The sequence below is a fragment of the Phytophthora sojae genome (genome assembly GCF_000149755.1).
Source record: "Phytophthora sojae unplaced genomic scaffold PHYSOscaffold_1, whole genome shotgun sequence".
NCBI classification, from domain to species: Eukaryota; Oomycota; class Peronosporomycetes; order Peronosporales; family Peronosporaceae; genus Phytophthora; species Phytophthora sojae.
This window is the reverse complement of record NW_009258115.1, coordinates 9,721,402-9,739,227: the sequence shown is the minus strand read 5'-3', so window position 1 is coordinate 9,739,227 and position 17,826 is coordinate 9,721,402. Positions and strand designations below refer to the sequence as shown.

General features: G+C 61.1%; 6 protein-coding genes across 6 annotated transcripts; 3 read left to right on the top strand and 3 right to left on the bottom strand.

Moving 5' to 3' along the window:
• Positions 1-22: 22 nt before the first annotated feature.
• On the top strand, positions 23-531 carry PHYSODRAFT_294636 (hypothetical protein; the record flags this gene model as incomplete). Its single annotated transcript, XM_009518485.1, has 3 exons — positions 23-207; positions 300-397; positions 473-531. 3 exons carry the CDS (start codon positions 23-25, stop codon positions 529-531), a joined length of 342 nt encoding a protein of 113 aa, XP_009516780.1.
• Positions 532-638: 107 nt separating this feature from the next.
• PHYSODRAFT_309840 (hypothetical protein) lies at positions 639-1,408 on the bottom strand (the record flags this gene model as incomplete). Its single annotated transcript, XM_009518484.1, has 3 exons — positions 639-911; positions 1,005-1,314; positions 1,377-1,408. 3 exons carry the CDS (start codon positions 1,406-1,408, stop codon positions 639-641), a joined length of 615 nt encoding a protein of 204 aa, XP_009516779.1.
• A 2,047-nt stretch (positions 1,409-3,455) lies between these two features.
• On the top strand, positions 3,456-4,611 carry PHYSODRAFT_386127 (hypothetical protein; the record flags this gene model as incomplete). The annotated part of the gene is made up of 2 exons (XM_009518483.1): positions 3,456-4,509; positions 4,586-4,611. Coding segments are annotated over 2 exons (1,080 nt in total), but the record flags the coding sequence as incomplete, so codon positions are not given.
• Positions 4,612-7,153: 2,542 nt separating this feature from the next.
• On the bottom strand, positions 7,154-8,317 carry PHYSODRAFT_309838 (hypothetical protein; the record flags this gene model as incomplete). Its single annotated transcript, XM_009518482.1, has 1 exon — positions 7,154-8,317. The coding sequence occupies one exon, from the start codon at positions 8,315-8,317 to the stop codon at positions 7,154-7,156; it is 1,164 nt and encodes a 387-aa protein (XP_009516777.1).
• A 1,917-nt stretch (positions 8,318-10,234) lies between these two features.
• On the top strand, positions 10,235-14,956 carry PHYSODRAFT_468601 (hypothetical protein; the record flags this gene model as incomplete). Its single annotated transcript, XM_009518481.1, has 5 exons — positions 10,235-12,868; positions 13,325-13,588; positions 13,850-14,154; positions 14,379-14,433; positions 14,690-14,956. The coding sequence occupies 5 exons, from the start codon at positions 10,235-10,237 to the stop codon at positions 14,954-14,956; spliced, it is 3,525 nt and encodes a 1,174-aa protein (XP_009516776.1).
• A 1,342-nt stretch (positions 14,957-16,298) lies between these two features.
• PHYSODRAFT_323017 (hypothetical protein) lies at positions 16,299-17,009 on the bottom strand (the record flags this gene model as incomplete). The annotated part of the gene is made up of 1 exon (XM_009518480.1): positions 16,299-17,009. One exon carries the CDS (start codon positions 17,007-17,009, stop codon positions 16,299-16,301), a length of 711 nt encoding a protein of 236 aa, XP_009516775.1.
• Between the last annotated feature and the right edge of the window lie 817 nt (positions 17,010-17,826).

Here is a 17,826-nt window from a genome sequence, read left to right as displayed (position 1 = left end):
CATTCATCAAGACTGAAGCAGCATGAACGCGGCGCAGGCGCCTTCGCAGAGCAAGCGGCCGCCCGAGAAGGGCTCGTTCCCGCTGGACCACTACGGCGAGTGCAAGCCGGCCATGAAGGCGTTCCTGGCCTGCATGCGCGAGCACGGCAACAGCCACATCGACTGCAAGAAGCTCTCGGCCGACTACCTCCAGTGCCGGATGGACAAGTGCGTTCGAATGAGTGGCGGGGTTGTAAGACGAGTGAAGGTCTCACCTAATGGGCTGCTGCTGCTGCTGCTGCTGCTGTTTGGGTGTATAGGGGGCTGATGCAGCCGGAGGAGCTGGAGAAGCTCGGGTTCCACGAGGAAGGCATGAAGAAGACGTGGACGAACAAGACCAACGAGGGCAGAAAGGAAGGTGGGGAGGCAGGACCACGCATGCATACCGAGACAGCTGAGGACTGACGATTGTGAATGCTTTATTTTACCCCAGTGGAGGGCTTCGTGGCAGGTATGGGCATCAAGAAGCCGCGCTACGACAAGAAGGACTAGCTTCCGCACCGTGTTCACGCGCGTCCTCTCTGTCATTGACGACAAGAGAGCAGCACCCCTCCCTCTCTAGATATCTATCCTAACAAGACAGACCACAACTCCGACACTTATTTCCCAGCACGGCGGCTCGCTGCTGTCTCCAGTTCCAAGATGCGCATGCGTAGCGCACTCATTTCGGCCGCAGCTTCGCGTGCGTTGGTCTGCAGTTGTTGCTCTAGAACCTGGACTCGCACACGCAGAAGCGCCTCTCTTGTCTCACTGCCGTTGCTGTCCCCATTATTGCTGCTGTCTAGTGGCTCGTGCTGACGTGGTGGTGACCGCTCCGGTGCCTCCGCTGATTGCTGCGCCACCGTCTGCTCGAACTGTCGGATCACTTTCTCCTGCATGCGCACCGCTTTCTGGCAAGAGTACAACGTGGGGGGTGAGTCACCGTCTACACTGCTTCATTGTGGCCTCACAGACCATGTGCTCACCTTCAGCGCTGCGGCGTGTTGCTTGTCGCGCTGCAGACGCTGTACCAGGGCTGCCTGCACGAGATGAGCTTCCTGCAACTGGGTGTAGCGTGTCTCTAGGTCGGCGTACGAGTCCAACGAGTGTTGAGCGTCTGCGAGTTGCTGCTTCACAGCCTGGTATTCCTGATCCAGCTCTTTATACTTGGAGGCGAGTAAAGAGAAGCGCTGTGAAGCGGCTTGCAAGGGGAAAGCGCCAGTGTTACCATTGGTGGAGGCAAGCAACTCCGATAGTTGCTGCTGCTCTCGACGCTGCGCTGCCTCAACCTGCTCTCTGAGACCCTGTAGCTGCTCATCTTTTTGGCGTGCTGCTCGCTACGAAGACACAGATTCAACGTCAGTAAAATGGCAAAGCAGACTGCAGCCATTTGGCAGAGCTCACCCGTAGCGCCACGATCTCCAAGCCACAGGTCTTGATGGCGGCTAAGCGCGTGTCCAACTCATTCTGGAGCTGAAGATTGAGGAGAACGCGAGGTGGACATCAGTGCACTGCATTATGTACGGCGCTTTGAAGGGAAATGACGTACCCGTTCTATCTGAACGCGCTGCGCAGTCCCCTCCGCCTGCAGGTGAGCAAGCTGATCTCTCAGTAACGCGTTGGTCTCAGCGCTCTCCTTGCTGCAATGTTGAGTGGTCGAGCTTGGATGAGGTGGCTGCTGAGCTTGAGTTGATGATGCATGCTCAGGGCCGTGATTGGACTCTCCACTAGAGGAAGACTCGGCGAGAAGTTCTGCCAGGATACTGGACACGCCGCCAGAATCGCAGATCGAAGCTACGGGGTGGCGGTTCATTCCTCGCAAAAGCGCCCCCATCCAAGTGGGCGTCGGTCGCGGCAACCGCTTCCAGCGGTTTGTGCAGACAACTCGTCGAGCTGGGGTGTCGTCTACGAATGCCTTCCATGCTGCAGTACTCCACCAGCGCAGACGCAAAGCGATGTGGCCCAGGACCCGTGAGCTATCGCCATAGAGCTCTATCGGGATCACGGTTTGTCGCAGTGGTGAGCCATCTCTCTTTACGGCCTGGACAGAAGCAGCAGAGAGATCGAGATGACCGCAACCGATAAGATTGTGGGGCACTGCTGACGTTTTGAAGAGCGCAATGTTCACTACAGCGGCAGAAGTGTCTTGGTTGCTCTCCACTGGCACGGCGAAATTGAACGGAAAGAACCACTCGTAGACCCCTGAAGCGCTGCCAGTAGCCGAAGCTGAAGACGGCGTGACCCCAAGCGTTGAATCTGCATTCGGGGCATTGATGGTGGCAGAATAGGGCACATCGAGACTTTGGCCATCCTGGAGGAGTGTGAAACAGTCTTCGAGCTTATCGACAAGGGGCGATTTGACGCCACCAGCAGCGTTAAAGTTGATCGCGGTGGCAAGACTTGTGCAGTCAGGCGGCAGTCCCTCGTCTTCGCTGCCAGTGACGACAACAGGAGTGAAGGACTCCACCATTACCTCGACCTGCTCCAGACTCGAGGCTTGGCTTCGAGGCGACGCGTGCAGAGACACATAGATGCACCCAGTTGAAGGAGTTTTCGAGTCAACCGGCGGGAAAGCAAGCGCTAGACGTGACTGCTGCAGTTGACATTCGAGGTGGGCCAGTGGCAGCACACAGGTACCGAGCAAGAAATCTTCCTGGTGACTGGCCCCGCGCTCCACGAGTTCGAGTTTCAGACTCAAATATCGAGCTTCTGGTGTTGCTGCTGCTGCTGCTGATGATGATCCTGTTGATTTTCCTTGATCGGATCGCTGTTGCATTTCGGGTGAAGCCTCGGACCATCCTGCTGGCAATGGAATGGCGAGCACCTCGTTCCATGAAGGCGAAGCGCTTCCTTCTACGACGCGCGTTGAGGCGTATGGAGAGCATTTTTGCTCGTACAGCACTCGGCCTTCGGTGTACGAGGACGTCGAGGCTGATAGGTCTCCCGCGTTGTTGTCGTTGTCGGTACCTCGAAGGCATTGCACGACATCGGGCGACGCAGCGAACGTCCCCACTGAGGCGACCACGTAGGTGTTGAGTCGGTCTCCTCCGTCCAGCTCTGTGAGTGCGTCCCTGGGCACAAGTGCATCCAGACGCCAGCCAAAGTGCACAAGGACCGTCAACAGGTCTCTTCCCCGTGCACCCGACGCAGTAAAGGGTCTACAAATGATCGGCATCAGAGCAATTAGCCACCAATGACACATTCAATCTAAGCTAACCGGAGGTGTGGAGGTCACGCACCGCGTGTGACGTTGGTGGCCGGTGACATCCACAGCGACTGCGGTGGCCGGCTCCTCCGGTTGCAGCGCCAGCGGCTCGTGCAGAGAGGACATGCATTCCCTCCCCTCCCTGACACTCGACCAGTAGTAGTCGGCGTCTCCTCGTAACGCGACGCGAAACGACGTTTGGATCTTAAAGGGGCATTGGGGGAGCTCGAGCATGCCGTACGACTCGGTGGCGCTAGGCGTTGTCGCCAGCCCTGGGGCGTCACCGCGGGGCTCGCAGCATGTGGCCGAGTCCTTCTACTACACGCTCGTGTTCCCGGTGCCCTCGGTGCGCGAGATGCCGCGCGTCAGCTTTGGCGAAGTGTGCGAGATGCTGCGAGGGGTGACGGCGGGGGGATCGGGGCGAGAGGCTCGGGCGATCGACGAGATGCGCGCGGCGTGGGAGGCCAAGTTCCGCTCGGGGCCGCCCATGGCGCAGGACTTGATCCCGTTCTCGGCCCTGCAGGAGCTCGTGCGCGACGTGGTCCTCGCCCGCTTTTCCGCTCTGCCGGGGATGACGGTGCGCTCGCGGACGGAGACCCAAGGCAGTGGACGGATACTGCTGAGCTTCCGCCCCTCCCCAGCGCTGCTGAGGGCCACGGCGGAGCGACTCAACGTCCGAGTGCCGTGCTCGGTGGCACTCGAGCTTGGAAAGGAAGGAGCAAAGCTCTGGGGCCAAGCCGAAGCCCAAGAGGAGATCTACCGACTCTTCCTGGCAGGGAAAATCACCGCGGAGGACGCGCAGATCTACGACTACGAAGACAGCGGCATGTGGTCCCGTCGACTGCGAGCTCTGCAGCGCTTCTCGTCCAAGATCCGGGTGCAGGCTGAAGAAGACGCGGTGTATCTCCCGTTCCGAGACCTTGCAGCGCTGCGTTACGTCTACCGGCAGATTGACGACGAGGGGGACGGCGGGGGCGACGTTGACGGCAGTACGCTGTCGCCGTTCCGTGTGGCGGACAAGATCCGCATGACGAAGGCACTGATCGATGCCGAGTTCGACTGCGACGCCCTGATGGAGCGCGGACTGCTGGATCATCACCTCTGTCCGCACACGCACCGAACAACTGACGTGGACACGTCCCTGGATGTGCTTCGAGTGCAGTGGGGCGCGTTCCCAAGCCCCTGGGAGGTCTTTTGTGGTCTGTTCAGGTGGCTGCGCAAGACAGAACCGGCAACGGATCCTCTCGTCCACGTCCGGAACTACTTAGGAGAGCAGCTCGCACTATGTACGTACGTCAGTCTTCTTGGTGCCGTTGTGCTGTACTTGCTAATGCGTCTTCGTTGTGTGATCTTTCCCTTAAGATTTTGCGTTTGCTTCGTTCCACGCTGATGCGCTGAGAACTCTCGGGTTTCTGGCGCTGGTGCTCAGCCTTGTATCGTCGAAGATGTTCAACTCGAGGCAATCAGAAGCGTCTTTCTGCTTGTGTTCGTGCGCTTTCCTGGGCATCTTCGTGCGCAAATGGGAACTGCAGGAGGCCCGCCTCGCCGCTCGCTGGTCTGGCGGCACCCCCGGAGACGGCGATAATGCAGTGAACCCGCTGCTGCAGCTGCCGCGACCGCAGTTCCGAGGCCAGATGCGACGGAGTCCTGTGACTCTGCGCCTAGAGCCATACTTTCCTGTGGGGAGGGCCATCGCTCGTCGGCTGACGGCAGCGTCGGTGCTTGTGCTCATAACCTTGCAACTGGGGGCGAGCAACGCGGTGCTGGTAGCGAGCAACCGCTTTCAGAGTCTCGCGGCCGAGACGTCGTCACGGTTCAACGTGGCTCTAGGAGTGATCGCGCTGATAAGCAAGTGCGCCACGCCGCACCTTGCACGTTGTAGCAGGGCACTCACCGACTGGGAAAACCACCGTTTGCAGCGGGACTACGACTCGCAGCTAACGTTCAAGTTTGCGGTGCTGCAGAGTGCCAATTGCTTTGGCGCGCTGTGGGGGTTGGCGTTCTTGAGGCCTCTCCGCTGTCGTTTGGGCGAGTGTCGAAGCTCCGATCATGCCAAAGTGAACATGTCGAGCCACGATCAAGCCGCACGGATGCTGCTGATCATGCTCGGGCTTGACGTAGCCCTGGCGCTGTGGGGTCTTCGCTGGGCCGTTTGGCGTCTGCTTTGGGGTGCCGAGCCGAGGAGAACTGACGCGTCGACAGAGCTGACAGCGAGGCCAATCCGAAAGAACGAAGGCGCTAGCGGGCCGAGTGCAGCGCTACTCGCCTCAGCCTCATCGGCACCGTCCTCCAGCGGTTCAAGCATTGAAGATGACTTGGCGTTAGCGCCGTACGAGGGGGTGTTTTTCGACTATGCGCAAGTGCTGGTGCCATTGGGTTTTGTGGCTTGGTTCGCACCCTTAGCTCCGCTCCCAAGCTGCATACTGGCGTGGCTTGTCGCGACACTGCAAGTGCGCGTGGATGCTCACAGTCTGTGCTACGATACGCAGCGCCCCTTTCCGATCCAGGCTCTGTCTCTTGGCTCGTGGCTCGGTTACCTGCACGTGCTGCGGATTGGCGCTGTCGTGCACTCCACAGTTTTCATGCTGATGATTTTGCTGGATACGACTGGGGATGACGTGGATAGCAAGACGTTCGAGCAGCGAGTGGTGGGAATGGGCGCGCTGTTTGCTTTCGTCGGCTGGGTCGCGTACGTGTTGAAGGACCATCAAGATCTTGCTGAGGGGCGGCGTCTCGTGGCGCTGCGAGTCCGACAAGCGGCGCTACAGAGTAAATACCTCGGGCATTTGGGCACGCACCTCGCAGCGAGTGCCAAGGCAGCGCTGCCTGCCGGGCGGGTGTTCCTCAACGGCGTACCGCGCTATGTGGTTACGGGTGACAAGGGCGAGGAAGACGCCGCCGAAGAGCTTCGTGACCAGTGGCGACAACAGCAAATGCAGATGCTGGCGTTGGAGAAGAGGGTAGTGGAGCTGCGGGACAGCGAAGATAATGCGACCAGCGTGGGCGTGCTTTACGTGGAGGTGCAGGGCGTGAGCTTGCTTCCGATTGCGTCGCCTATCAACTCCTTTGTGCAGTTTTGCGTGCAGTCGGGGACTGCAGGGGCCGCTAGTGGAAGTTCACGAGGCGACTCGATGGCTATGAAGTCGCTGGAAGGAACCAAAGGTGCGGTGAAAGGGTCAGGGGGTCGCACTGCCCCGCCACTTCCGACGCAAATGGCCAACACATCGGTGAGCAAGAAGAGTCGTTCACCACTGTGGCACGAGAGCTTCGAGCTGCCCGTGACAGCTCTGGGGGACGTGCTAGCACTGCGTGTGTGCGAGGGAGGTCCGGCGTTATCGTCGATGGTGCAGCGCCGTGTATTGGGCCGCGCGCAGCTTGCAATTGAAGACGTTGTCACGCGCACTAGTAGCACCAACACGATTCCTACCATGTCAGCGCCAGCGATACCTGCTGCCACGACTAGCGAAGCAGTGGAGACAAAGTCGATCAAGCCAAAGTCTCCGTCTTCGTCTGCCTCGTCGTCTGAGGCTGAGGACGAGGCAGTTGACATCACGTCACGTCGACCTTCAGTACCAAAGCGCCGATCTTCGAGCTTCAGGCCATCCTTGCGAGTAGTAGACGTGCCGATGGCGACGTACGAGTTGCCACTGGAACTGCCGGAGGCACTGAGACGCACAAAGCAAGCAGAGTTGGCCAAGCACGGACCTCCGCGACTAGCGCTGCGTTGCGGCATTCGTCTTAACGAACTGGGCTCGCTGCTCGTACAACAAAGGCGACTTCGTGAAAAGCTGGCGCTCGTGCGCTCGCAGGAGGTTCAGCTGTCGAGCTGGGGAGGAAGCTAACCGAAGAACAAATGAGTTGGTGAATAACTTAAGGCGTCCATTTGTGTGGTTGTCTATCTACCTAGATTGGGGAATCCGGTCGGCTGGCTCAGCGGAGCTCCATGGACTCGCGGACCCAGAAGAACGTGGGGGACTCCTGGCCCTCCCTAGCGCTGTGGATTTGGCCCTGCGGATGGTGGTCGAGGTACTGCTGCTGGGCCTGCAGCTCCCACTGCGCCCTCGCCACGGCGTGTTCGTTGTAGACGCGGCCTGCGCTGTCGCTGCCTGGGCTCCCTCCGCTGCTGTCCGAGTCGTGCTCCGTCATGTACTTGGACAGCGTGCGCTTGCGGGCCTCCGCCTTCATGTTGGTGACGCCCACGTCGCTGCCGCCGCCTCTGCCAGTGATTCTTCGCATGAGGTAGAGCATCGAGATGGTCGGGAAGACGTTCGGGATGATGTTGTACAGTATGAGGTACACGATCATGGACATGGCGATGCCGGACTCGTTGAGCACCAGCGCCAGCAGGCGCACGACGTCCGAGACGATGAAGATGAAGACGGCGAGCATGAGCTGGTTGAGGGACTTCTCGACGCTGCTGGCGGGCACGGTGCCGCGCGCGAGCAGCAGGCGGCGGCGCAGGCGGAAGCCCTGGTAGCCGAGCAGCACGCCGTACGCGAGCACGACGAGGACCCCGGCGTAGGTCAGCACGGCGCGGAGCGTGCTGCTCATAAAGCTGTACTGGCCGTAGACATCGTCGCTGTAGCTGGAGAGCAAGATGGGCACGAGCGCGCCCCAGAGCACGAGCAGCGCGTTGAGCACCGTGACCAGCTTGGTCATGCGCCGCCGCGCGACGCGCTGTCCGGCCGAGACGACGCCGGCCCAGCAGATGGCCAGGTACGACTTGCAGAAGGACAGCAGCAGCAGCGCGTAGAGGCGGCACACGTACATGGCCTCCCAGCTCTGCGACGTCGGGTACCAGATCCACTCGACGGCCTCGGGCAGCTGCAGCAGCGTGGCCACCAGCAGCGTCGCGTGGAAGGCCTTCTTGGCGCCGCGGCTCGAGTGGCGGAAGTGCAGCGTCGTGCGCCACGCCACGGCCAGCGACAGCGGCACGTACAGTAGCAGCGACAGCCAGCCGCAGGCCCGCAGCGCTGTGAGCTGCCTCTGCAGCAGCGTGTCCGAGCCGTCCTGCTCGTCCGCAGCGAAGTTGGTCGTCGCGTCGGTCGCGTCTAATGCGGCCGCGTCATTTCCTGTCCCTGTGGCGTCGCTCATGTTGAAGGCGGAGGCGTCTGTCGCCAGTAGCAGCAGCACCAGCATCGGAGGCAGCAGCAGCCGCGGCAGGACCCACGCAGGGCCCGCGAGCTCCGCGGCGACGGCCATGACTCGCTCCGTGCTTCTACCGCGCGAAAGCTGAACTGACTTCCCTTTCTCTAGCTGTCAACGAGGGTACGGAGCGCGCCACACCAACTGCACACACCACTTTTCCATTCAAAAAGCACGTCACTTCGAGTTTGTCCATATGCTGCCCCATCTTGGGCCCGCTCGCACGCCAAGCTTCTTGCCGCCGCATGCTGCGCAGATCCTCGCGCGTGCGAGCAGGCTCCCGGACCCGATCCGAGAGCGCCGAGGCGTCTTCATTGTAGCGCCATCATTGTATGCGATGATATACCAGCGGGCGGGCGGCCGGGCGAGCGGAGACCGAGTCGATGGTCGCTCGAGCGTCGGGCCGCGCCGGGCGTGTCTAATGGCCCGCTCGTAGAGACGGGATCGGGGCCGTCATGCGTCGTCGTCCTGCCGGCCCCAGCACAGCCGGAGATCGCCGCTCAAATCGACCACGCGAGCTCTCGAGCCGACGGCCGCAACACCAAGGTCGGAAGAGCTCCATCCGACTCATCTGCCGCATTGCTGCTGCCGCTGCTCTTTGCGCGATCCTGCCGGCACTGCGGCACGCGCGACCAAGACGCTGTCGGTGTTGGTGAAGCCAACGCCGAGGCCGATGGACGCATGCAGGCAGGCAGGCAGGCAACAGGCAGCCGCCATTCCCATGGTAAATCATCCGCGCCGGCCCCTTCTGTGCTGGTTTTTGGCCTATCGCAGTGAAGATTTAGACAGTCCTCAATTGGGGCCAAGCGTATCAGCAGGCAGAGAAGCTGAGAGCCGAGGATCCTCCTCGCAATGCTGCCGCCGACCTCGCACGCGCGCCGCAGCAGCGCCAGCGCCGCCAGCGACGTCGTCTACGGGCGGGCCTCGGTGCTGTCGGCCGCCTCGGCCTCGCGCGCCGAGCGCCAGCCGCTGCTGGCCGGCGCGCCGCCGCCCCAGGTGTTCGCGCACCCGGTCGAGTGCGCGTCGCTGACCAGCCGCCTGCTGCTGCAGTGGGTCACGCCGTCCGTGGCGCTGGCCAACCGCCCCCCGGCCCGAGACCCGTCGGCGTCGGCGCCGCCGTTCCAGCAGCCGCCAGCGTCTCGCCGCCGCCGCGCCCCGTCCTCGTCGGCCACGCGCGGCCTGCAGCAGGCGGACGTCTGGGAGCTGCCGCCTAGCGCGCGCACCGAGCCTGGCGCCAACGACCTGCAGCGCGCGTGGATCACCAGCGGCTCGCTGTCGCTGGCGTTCGTCAAGTCCCACGGCCTGCAGTTCGCTGGACTGGGCGTGCTGCACGGCGTCGTGCTGCTCTGCGACCTGCTGGGGCCCTACGCGCTGTTCCAGGGCGTGCTGCTGCTGCAGGAGCAAGACCAAGAAGGTCGAGACGACGACGAGACCAGACGTGGCCTGCTTATCTGGCTGGGGGCGCTGCTGCTCTCCCGACTGCTGCGCGCGCTGCTGTCGGCCTTCGTGCGCGCGGAGCTGCAGACGTCCACGCTGAGACTCACGGCGGCGCTGCAGAGCCTGGTCTTCCAGAAGGCGCTGAGGCTGCCGAACGCCTCGGTGCGGGAGGCCGATGCGCTCTACAGCGCCGACGTGACGCAGCTGCTGCAGGGCGTGGCGTGTCTTCACGAACTGTGGGCGGCGCCCTTGATGCTGGCGTTGGCTCTGACTTTGATCGAGCAGTTCATCGGTGTCGCTGCCTGTGGGGCGACAGTGGGTGCTGTGGTGCTGACGCTGGCAGCCTCGCAAGTGCTGAATCAACTGCAGTTCCGCGCGCTGGATCGACTGCGCCGGACTCGCGAGGACCGGCAGAGTTCGACCAAAGACATGGTGAACGCCATGCCTGCTGTGAAGCTCCACGCGTGGGAGCCAGCTGCAAGAGCTCGTGTGAACGCCACGCGTGGCCGCGAGCTCGCTGCGCTGTGGCGCTTCCAGGCGCGCGGTGCTGCAGAGACTGCATTTAACTTCGCGATACCGGCTTTGGTGACCACGATGGCGTTGGCGGTGGGTTACCATTCGGCCACGCACCCTCTTACCCCGGCATCTGCATTCGCGACGCTCGCACTTGTGCGTCTAATGCAGACACCACTTCGAGCTCTTCCTCAGGCGGCGTTAGGTGCTCGAGCCGCTTGGCAATCGCTCCAAAGTCTGTCGCACTTCATGGACCAAGACGAGTTGAACCCGTACGCGGTGGCGCGACGAGACAGTCTGGGTATGGTGGCCAAGTACGACCCTCAGGATGTTGTTGTGGCAGTTGAAGACGCCACGTTGGGCTGGGCTGCTAACGGCCCGGTCGTCTTTCAGCACTTGGACGTGACTGTGGGCGCGGGAGAACTGCTCGTGGTTCACGGGCGTCCTGGTAGTGGCAAGTCTTCCTTCCTCTCGGCATTGTTGGGCGAAATGCAAGCGCGTGACGGAAGCGATGGAGGCGGTGGGCGTGTGTACGTGGGCGGATCGGTGGCGTACTGCCCCCAGCAACCGTGGCTGCAGCAGACGCTGTCTGTGCGTGATAACGTGCTCTTCGGGCTTCCGTTTGACCGCCGGAAGTACCAGCGCGTGCTCGATGCGTGCGCGCTCGTGAATCCGCTTGCAATGCTCTCGTCGGGTGACCACACGCTGGTCCAAGACTGGATGCCAACGCCGGCGCAGCAAGCACTTGTGAGCTTGGCGCGTGCTTGTTACAGCGACGCAGATGTGTATCTGCTTGACGAGCCGTTGGCGCGCATACACCCGAGGTCCGCGGCGCGCGAGATCTTCTCTCGGTGTTTGCTGGGTCTGTTACGAAACAAGACGCGGGTCATTGTCACCACTCGCGCCGAGTTTATCAATTCGGAGTTCGTGGACGACGCTATTCGCTTTGAAGATGGTGGCCGACTCGTGCACACCCGGGATATTTATGAAGCTAAGGGGCGTAAGGAGCAAGCCGGGGATGAGGACAGCGATATCGGTGAAGAAGAGCCTGCAGAAGATAGCTGGGTTCACTTCTCTGCGTCTGGTGTTGACGTTGTGAGGGCCTACGAGCCGCCTTACGCCCCAACGGAAGAACCAGCAAATATCGAGCTGCTGTCGATGGAGAATGCTATCAGCACGACTCGCACCGCGTTGAGTGAACGACCGCTGCGCGAGTACCTTTCCTGTGAAACGACAACACAAGCGGACTGGGGCGAAGGTGAGTGGCTGTACAAATCTATCCGAGCCTACGTGCACACCATTGGTGGCTTTCGTATCGCCTCCATTCTCCTCGTTCTGCTGCTCTGCTGGCAAGCTCTACAACTCCTTAGCGAGCTATGGGTGGCCTATTGGGTGCGTTCGAGCGCCGTAACAAGCTTAGCAGCAGATCAACTCATTTACGCCTCGTTGGCATTGGGTGCTGGACTTCTGGCGGTTGGGTATTCGCTGGGAATTGCTGTGGTGGCCGTTGAGGGAGCGCGACGTGCCTTTTTATCGATTGCGTCGGCATTCCTGCACGCTCCTTTGGTTTTCTTCGATGCCTACGGTGCTGGGAGCGGTCGAGCCAGGTCAAAAAGGCTTAGTCTTGCCAGGAGACTCGAGCTCGAGCGAGCCTTCACGGACAAGGACCTCACGGATTTGGATACCAGATTTCCTCTTGCGGTTGGTGCTGTACTCGCGCTGGGACTTTCTACTTTAACGGCTCTGCTGACTGCCGTGGTGGTGACACGCTACTACGCGGTGCTGCTGGCGCCCGTGCTTTACATGTACGTACATGCGGTGAGGTTGTATCTGCGACCAGCTCGTGACCTGGTTCACTTGGAACGGACTGCGCGCCAGGCCGCGCGAATGCATGCGGCTGAGTCTCTAGCGGGAGCACGCGTGGTACGAGCGTTTGGGTTGGGGCATGTGCACGGCGTTCTCGGTCACCACTTCTGGCTTCTGGACGTTGCTGCTCGTGATGCTCACCTTGGTCTGCATATCGATCAGTGGCTAGCATTGCGGGTGCAGCTGTATGGCGCTGTGATCGTCGGGATTGTGGCAGCTTCGTCATTCTTGGGACTACGTCACACGCTGAGCGCGGGTATGCTGTCTCTAGCCCTCTATGAAGCGCTGGTTGTAGATGGTGGGGCACTCGAGTCGCTCGTCCGCGCATGGACCTGGCTGAGCCCGGTGCTCCCGACTGCTGCCCGGACACAAGCTGCCGTGCGAGGAGCAGAAGTGATCACTGAAAGCGCAGCCTACTCGACGTCAGCAGCAAGGCGGGCGTCGGCTCCACTTACCCCGAACGAAGTGAATCCATCACTGTCGTGGCCTACCAAAGGAGATCTGCGCTTTGATGCTGTGAGCTTCCGCGACCCGGCCGCCGCCATTGTTGACGAGCTTACCGACATGTTTGAAATTGGTGATGGTGGTGCACCGCCATTGGCGCTGAAGGCTGTGTCGTTCCGCCTGCAGGCTGGCGAGAAAGTGGCAATTCTTGAGTCGTCCGCAGCCTCTTCAGTGTCGTCCGTGGGCCGCGCCCTGCTGCGTGTGCATGAGCTGACAGCAGGGCGAGTTGTGGTCGATGGCGTTGACGTGGCTACTCTAGGACTGCGCACGCTTCGCTCGCGTGTGGCGTGCGTGTCGGCAGCTGCGCCCAATGGCGCCTTGTATGACGGCTCGGTGCGCACACAACTTGATCCAAGTGGCTCCGATATCGAGGACGAGCGACTGTGGGCTGCATTACGCGCCGTGGGGCTGGCAAACAACGTTGCCTCGCTGGATGGACCGTTTCCAGGCGTGTCCGGACTCCAGCGGAACCCCACCAAGCGGTTTCTGCTCAGTCTTGCTCGAGCACTGTTGGTTGAGCCGTCCGTCGTGGCTTTGGCGCTGGCGCCTGTGCTGGTTGTGCCAGTGCAGGACGAGCTGCAGTTGGAGCCCGAGCCGCAGTTTGCTCTTGACAACGCGACACTTGAGATCCTCCAGCAAGTGATGCACGAGGAGCTGCGTGACGCAACCGTGCTGCTGCTGTTGCCCTCTGCTACGGCATCGCCGCAGCACGACCAGAGTCAAAGGGCGACTTTGCTGAATGACGTGGACCGCGTGCTGGTTGTCGTCGACGGGGAGATGGCGGAGCTCGGGGCGCCTGCGAGTCTGGCCGTTCAAGACCCGGATCGGCTGGAGCGGACGCTCGCTGAGGTACCCAGCAGGTTGGAGCTGTCGGATCTCGAGCACCCCAGTGAAGATGCCGTCACGGAGATGCCTCATCAAGACGAAGAAGAGGAGGAGGGAGGAGTGAGCGAGCGTCCTCCAAGCGATGTGGAGTCCGTGACGAGCGGAGAGCTGGTGATGGATACTACGGACAGCGCAGTCGAGGTGGATAGGGATAGTGCTGTTGAAACGGAGTAAGGTAAAAAGTGGCCAAGTTGCAAAGTTGTGAATAGGTATTTTATAAGAAGTTTAGCTAGTTGGTCTCTATCTATGGGCAATCGCTTCACGAAGAAGAAGAAGACCAAGCAGGATGCAGCTGCAGCTGGGGCGCTAGCAGACCAAAAGGAAATTATCGCTGCTGCAGTGCCAAACTCCGCTGTCCCGGTGTCGGATCCAGCCAGCCGAAAGGACGACGCCCAGACAGCAGCAGACAACGAGGTCGAAGTGCCGCTGTCCGCTCGTCAAGCGCCGCCGACCGCGCGCGATGGCACCGAAGATAGCCCCCTCAACTTCTTCCGACGCTGCTACGAGCTGGACGAGGACCCGTTCACGCTGTACACGCAGGCGCTTTTGCTGAAGGGCCAACGAGAGTTTGCCGCTGCCAGGTAGTGTACTTGTACTGTAGAGATGGAGGCTCCTGGTGCACGAGGAGCTAACGATGAAGGAATGATCCCTCCAGCGAGCTCCTGCGCTGCTTGTTATCCAATGGAAGTCTGGCGGTTGAGGTGCGTAGCCACCTCGCGCAGTGCCTCATCGCCCAAGACCCGGAGTTGAGATGGTGCCGCCAGGAGGCGACGCGATGCCTCGAGGAGGTTCTAGCGGCGACCAGTCCACCGTCCAACAACGCAGACTCTTCCCACTCCGCCATGTATCGCGAGAGCTTGGTACGCGACGCCCTTGCTAACCTACCACAAGGAAACACTAACTCTGAGCGGCTTGTGATCTGTGCAGGAGCTGCTGGCTCATGTGATGATAGCGGGCAAGCGCTTCGACCGCGCCCTGCAGCTTCTCGACGCGCTGGTACGAAGAAGGACCACGATACCCCCAACCAATTGAGAGCTAACGCCCCAAATGCAGCAGGTTGCACTCGGCTCGGACGCTGCAGTTGCTGCAGCTCCTCCCAACGCAGCCCTCCGACAGCAGCAGACGCTCGTGAGTTTCCAGCGCGCGTTCTGCCGCTACGCACGCGGGGACGCTCCCGATGCCGTCTCCGCCGAGCTGCTCTGTGTGTTGCCGCCGAAGCTCGAGCCAGCGAAGGAAACACAGCAGGGGCAGGAGCAGGAACAGGAGGAGGACGAACCAGAGACGTCCGACCCGTTCGAGGGCATCGAGCTGCTGCTGCACGCGGACGCAGCGAGTCTGCGCCAGGGCTTGACTCGGCTCGGCGGCCACTTCAACTTGACTTAAGACAAATGTAGCCATCTCCTTGGACAAACCCAAAATTCCCATTGCGATTGTTGCAGTATCAGTCAAGTCAAGTGCTGTTGAAATGGTGGTGCTGCGCTACTCGGCGTCCAAGGTGGCGCTCGTGACGGGGCTGCACGACTTCGGCGACCCGGCGGAGGAGCTGCTGGAGTGCGTGTACCAGGACCGCGAGGAGCTGCTGGCGCGCGACGCCGCGAGACTGCGGCTGCGTGTCGTGACCAAGGACGAAGAGCTGGAGGCGCTCGTGCGCAAGAGCGGCGCGGCGGCGGCTCCGCAGCTGCGGGCGGCGCTGCGCTGGGCCCAGGACCGCGCCAAGCCCGCGCACGTGGAGGCGGCGCAGCGGCTGCTGGCGGGCGTGGACCGGCGGCTGGCGGAGGCCCAGACGAGCAGGAAGCTCGCCCAGAAGGAGGCGCAGGAGGCGCGCAAGCTGCTGGCCGAGAAGATCCACACGAGCGTCGGCACGCGCAACGAGTCGCTGGCTCTGGAGGCCTACGAGCGCCAGACTGGGTGAGTGGCTGCACTAACGGCTGGTTGGTGACTGGTTATTGACTGACTGTGTCTTGTGCAGCTCCAAGGTGCGGCTGACGAACGAGCATTTCTACTTCCTCACGTTCCCAGCGCCGCCCACGAAGGAGGACGTTGGCATTGACTACTCGCTGCTGGCGGAGCAGAGTCAGCGCTCGATGGTTCTCAAGAAGCGGCCAGGACGAGCGACTGCTGCGACTGTGGATCTGACGGCGGGGTCAAGTGACGAAGACGAAGGCGAAGGCACAGAGGAGGACGAAGACGCGGCAGACGGCTACTTTTCCATCTGCGGCATGGTGGACGGCGTGGCGGACGCGCTGACGATCTCAGCGGAGGATGAGTGGGGGCTCACGCCCGTCGTGGTGGAGGTGAAGAACCGCGTCCGAGGATTCCGCAATCCGCCGCCGCTCTACGACCACATTCAGCTGGCCGTGTACATGAAGATGCTGGGAGTCGAGCACGGCGACCTGGTGCAATGCATCTACGGAGCCGACTCCCGTCCGAGCATCCAAGTGTCGCGAGTGTCACTGGGAGTGGCCCCGCTCTGCCTCCCTACAAGCTCAGCAGAGCAACGGCAAAGGGACATTTGGACGGAGGTGATCGTGCCGCGGTTGTATGCATTCACGGCGGCAGTGGGAAAGCTACGGGACGAAGAACTCCTGCGGCTCGCGTTTCTTAACGGCACCGACGAGGAGCGACTCGCAATGCTGCGCGCCGAGTGTGACTTTCTGTGAAGAGCAAGCAAGTTCCCTGTTAAATAGAGCGTCCGGGCCATGGATCGCTACTATCCTGACTTCTACTACATAACGAGGCATCGATGCTGCTGCATCTTGCGGGACTTGCGCGCCTCGTTGGCTCTGTCTTCCGCCTCGATCTCGTCTGCCATCGCTGTGCGAGCCTCCTGCTCCCCCTCATCTCCGTTACCCGCGTCGGGGATCACTGCGCGGACAACTTTATCGCAGAAGGAGAGTTCGAACTCGGACACGCGGATGTTCGCAGCAGCTGCCGAGATGCGGTACACGGTCTTGAGCACGTTGTCGCCGCTCTGCGCCGACACGAGGAAACCACCAAGCAGTCCGTGCTGGCGGATAAAGTCCTCGTGCTTCTCGTTGGAAATGACGCGGTGGGCAACGAGGTCCGTCTTGTTCCCCACGAGGTACAGGTTCATCTGCTTGTCGCCGTTCTCGCGCGCCACATGCAGCCAGTCCTCGACGTCGCTGAACGACTGAGCGTCCGTGACGTCGTAACACAGCAGCGCCACATGCACACCGAAGAGATACTTGCTCAACATCTTGCTGTTGATCGTCTGGCCGCCGATATCCCACACCTGCAGCACAATGCGCTGGTCGCGTGGTAGTTGGAGCTTCTTCTCGAAGAAGTCGAGTCCGATAGTCTGCTTGTACACGCGCGCAAAGCCGTCGTCCACGAAGCGGGCAATGAGGCTGGACTTGCCCACCGAGCCATTCCCAAGCAGCACGAGCTTGATCGCCGGGTCGCCTCGCGCCTGCATCTCAGTAAGCGCAACTCAACTCACCACCTGCAAGACAAGAAATTGTACGAGTGCAGAACCACCTCCATTGCCTTCCTAAAATAGTTCCATCGCGCATGACTCCAAGCTGGAGTGATGCGGCTGCTACCAGCTACCCACTCGGTTGCTGAACAACCGACTGCAAGCATGACGCATGTCCCCCATATCCGATAGCAGCCAACGAAGCTGATCCAGTCGCTTTTGAGCCCTGATGCACGATTGGTATCCAGCGGATTGGTCCTAGTGACGCGTACTTGCCAGGTCCAACCTTTTCGATCGCCAAACATGGTCGCCATCACCAGTCCACGCGCGTGATTACTGCGCTCATAGGACAATGGATTGTTCCATCTTCTGCAACTTTGTTGTGCCCTCAGACATTGTCGAGAACAGATCGCTCAGATCAGCGAATGGATTCGCTCAACTCTTTGCAGCCGTGCCTTGCGCCGTTGAATCCTTCGGCGCAAACACCTTTTTCTTCTGTCAAGAGGCAACACGATACGCGCGTTAGTACTGCCCGCCTGGTATCCATGCAATAATACTATGAAAACGCACCCGTTCCCCTTTGTTTGGCTCCTTCTTGCCATTGTTTCCACCTTTGCGGCGTGGGTGTGGCTTCGCGTCTGCCTTGCTTGCGCCTTCACCGTCAGCTCCATCGCCACCATCTTTCCCCCTTTTCGGGTTGTTGCGTCCACGACCGCCGTTCTTCTTTCCAGGCTTGGGCGGACGCTTCTCAGACCCACGCTCCGTCGGGGCTTCTGCTGTTGTCCCGTTGGACTTGGCAGCAGGAGCAGAAGTAGAG